Source organism: Dendrobium catenatum, unplaced genomic scaffold (genome assembly GCF_001605985.2).
Source record: "Dendrobium catenatum unplaced genomic scaffold, ASM160598v2 original_scaffold_156526, whole genome shotgun sequence".
Lineage (NCBI taxonomy): Eukaryota > Viridiplantae > Streptophyta > Magnoliopsida > Asparagales > Orchidaceae > Dendrobium > Dendrobium catenatum.
The window spans coordinates 76,582-79,370 of record NW_021474953.1 but is presented as its reverse complement, the minus strand read 5'-3'; the positions used below and the strand labels follow the sequence as shown (position 1 = coordinate 79,370).

The 2,789-nt window shown below is 29.4% G+C and overlaps 1 protein-coding gene across 1 annotated transcript; it reads right to left on the bottom strand.

Annotated features, from left to right (window-relative positions):
* Positions 1-486: 486 nt before the first annotated feature.
* On the bottom strand, positions 487-1,825 carry LOC110105388 (auxin-responsive protein IAA25-like). Its single transcript, XM_020834865.2, has 4 exons — positions 1,585-1,825; positions 1,358-1,469; positions 676-749; positions 487-518 (listed from the first exon to the last, which is right to left on the bottom strand). Exons 1-4 carry the CDS (start codon positions 1,823-1,825, stop codon positions 487-489), a joined length of 459 nt encoding a protein of 152 aa, XP_020690524.1.
* Positions 1,826-2,789: the final 964 nt, after the last annotated feature.

The following is a 2,789-nucleotide window of genomic DNA, read 5'->3' as shown; positions in this document are numbered from 1 at the left end:
AGTTTTTATATTGTTGCGCATATAAATCATAAATGTCATTTAATATAGGATATATTAGCAAATGACCATAAGATTTGAATAGTGGATTATGCACATTGCTACCTATTTAAATTTGCAGCTTAATTGAAGGGATGGATTCTACCGTTTCAGAATGATAGAAAATATTCAAATTGGCTATTTTTAGATATATAAATGAAAAAGATTTGAATGATATGACCGTTATTTTTCAAAAAAACATTATGCAGAGAGAAAAATAATGGGATATTGGAATTAGTAGAAAGTTTCTCTAAGTACTCAGGTCTTTGCTTCATCTATTCCACAAACACAGCAGAAAATTAAATTTGCACTCTAAAAGCTCATCATGATCTAGCGAAAACTGAAACCCATTACTTACTGTTAAGGAGAAAAGAAAAAATAAAGGAAAAACAGTTAGCTGCTCCATCTGTTTTCAGAAGATATCTGCCTGATATACAGCCATCTCCTCAATCAACTCTCATATTCTTTAGCATCCATGTTAGCTGAAAGTTTTCAGTAGGCAAAAAATAAAATAATAATAATATTCTGTATTTGATCTATCAGATAATATGACCTCAGTAAATATCCTTAAAAAAAGTTTAAGAAAGAGAGAGAGAGAGAGATTTTACTGGAATTACTGAATTGATTTGAGAAGTTTACCTGCTGAAGTTGCAGGTCTTTGAGAATTGGGGCTTCGGACAATATATAGCCTTCTTACTGAAGCAAGGAACATCCTGCACATTTGTTTTTAGATGCTTAAACCAATTAAAGTTTTAATTAAGCTAATTATGGAATAAGATAAGTTTTTATACTACTTTCAAACACAAGATGAAGCTTTTGATTATTGATTATATGACAAATTTACTGCCATTAGATATGATTGAAAGTATCTAATAACCCATATAAAAGATAAAAATATGTATAATCATCAATTATCATTTTAAATAATAATATATCATCATTAAGATAATACCAAAATAATTTCCATGTATTAACTAAAAAACTAAATTATTATTTATATCTTTGGATCTATTTGAGACAGCTTTTTCAATGTTTTGCTTTTCATTTAGCTACTATTTTCGCGTCGCTTTCTCAGAACTTACCTTAAGTTTTTATTGCAAAACGTTATTTTTGAAACAAAAAAGCTAAGTTATTTTATACATAGCAATATTACAACAAACTTTATAAAATATTGCAGCCGTTCTAAATAGATCCCAAGTCGAAGTATTTTCTAGATAATTGTTGTGGTTTACCAAACAATAAACAAAAAGATAAAAAAAACCGTTATACAATTAATCATTATAATTTTGAGTAAAATAATTAACTAAGTAGAAAAGCTTACTCCCATGGCACATCACCAACAAGCATTCGATCTCCTTCATGATCTTCATAAAGAAGAAGATAATCACGATTAAGAGTTTCTCCTATATGTTCTTCAGGGATTGGGTAATCAACTGCAAGAGATATTTTAAAATAAAATAAAATAAAAAGTAAATTTCGTTTCTATCTATTTCGAAAATAAAATTTCTGATCTTATATATAAGAGACTTAAGATTGTTTTCTACTTACGAGAGAGAAAATTTTTGAACATTTTCTTGAGTGAAAGAGAGAGGGACTCATAGTTGGAATGAGCCTTGAGATCAATCTTCCTTCCTACAGCATAGCCTTCCATGTTCACTTTCACAAACATTGCAGAACTGTTCTTCACCTCGTCAACCAAAGCACCGAAAGGTTCTCCATCGCCAATCCTAGCTCTCTTAGCATCCCTCTCATCTTCTGTATCAGGTCTGGTTGCCTGTGAACTCAGCATATTCCTTCGAAAAGCGCAGACCGGCGGCCAGCCCACAACTGATGGAGATGAAGCTGGCTGAATTCCTCTAACAGTAACACAACACAATAATTAAGATTAATTATAAGGAAAAACTAAAGATGCTACGGAGTTAATAACAGATTAAGAGAGGTGATCCAGCTGAGTATCTTGTGATTGAATTTTACTGTGATGGAGTTGAAGCTTGAAAATCTTCTGAGGATTCTGCAAATGATGGATATTCAATATTTGAAGTTTGAATGAAATTTTGAGCCGTTGGGGGAAAAAATTGGCTTTTAAATGACATTTAGTAGAGGATCATATTGAACTTCTTGTGAATGAATTCTATTGTAACGGTAAAATTATTGCTCAGATACTGATGAATGAGCTTTGTATTATTAGAGAGAAATTTGTGCACATCACTGATTTTTAATTCAGAATCGAGCAGAATATATTGTGATTTTTTTTTTTTTTTTGAAAATTTCTTAAGGATTCAGTGAAAAATGGATATTTAATTCTTGGAGTTTAAAATATTTTGCGCATAAAAGAAAAAAATGTGTCTTTAAATGATATTTAATATAGCATGCGATAAGTCAGGCTAGGTTGGGCCTAATGGGCCTTTAGTTATAATTTGTTTAATTTCTAAGGCACGAGATGGGTCAGGTTAGTTTGGGCCTAATGGACCTTTCGTCAAAATCTGCACAGTTTCTATGAATATCTTATAGCGGCGAAAAAAATAGATAAAAATTGGATTTTTTATTTATATAATCTAAAATAAGTGTAATATATAGAAAAAATATATTATACTTATTTTAAAATAAAATTAAATATTTTAATTTGGTATGCTTCGACTCAAATTTGATTCATTTGAAAAAAATTTGGTTCAACTCGGAATTAAAATAAAAATTTGAAATATATAAAATTAATGATTTAAATTATTTTATAAATTAATAGAATTTATTATAAT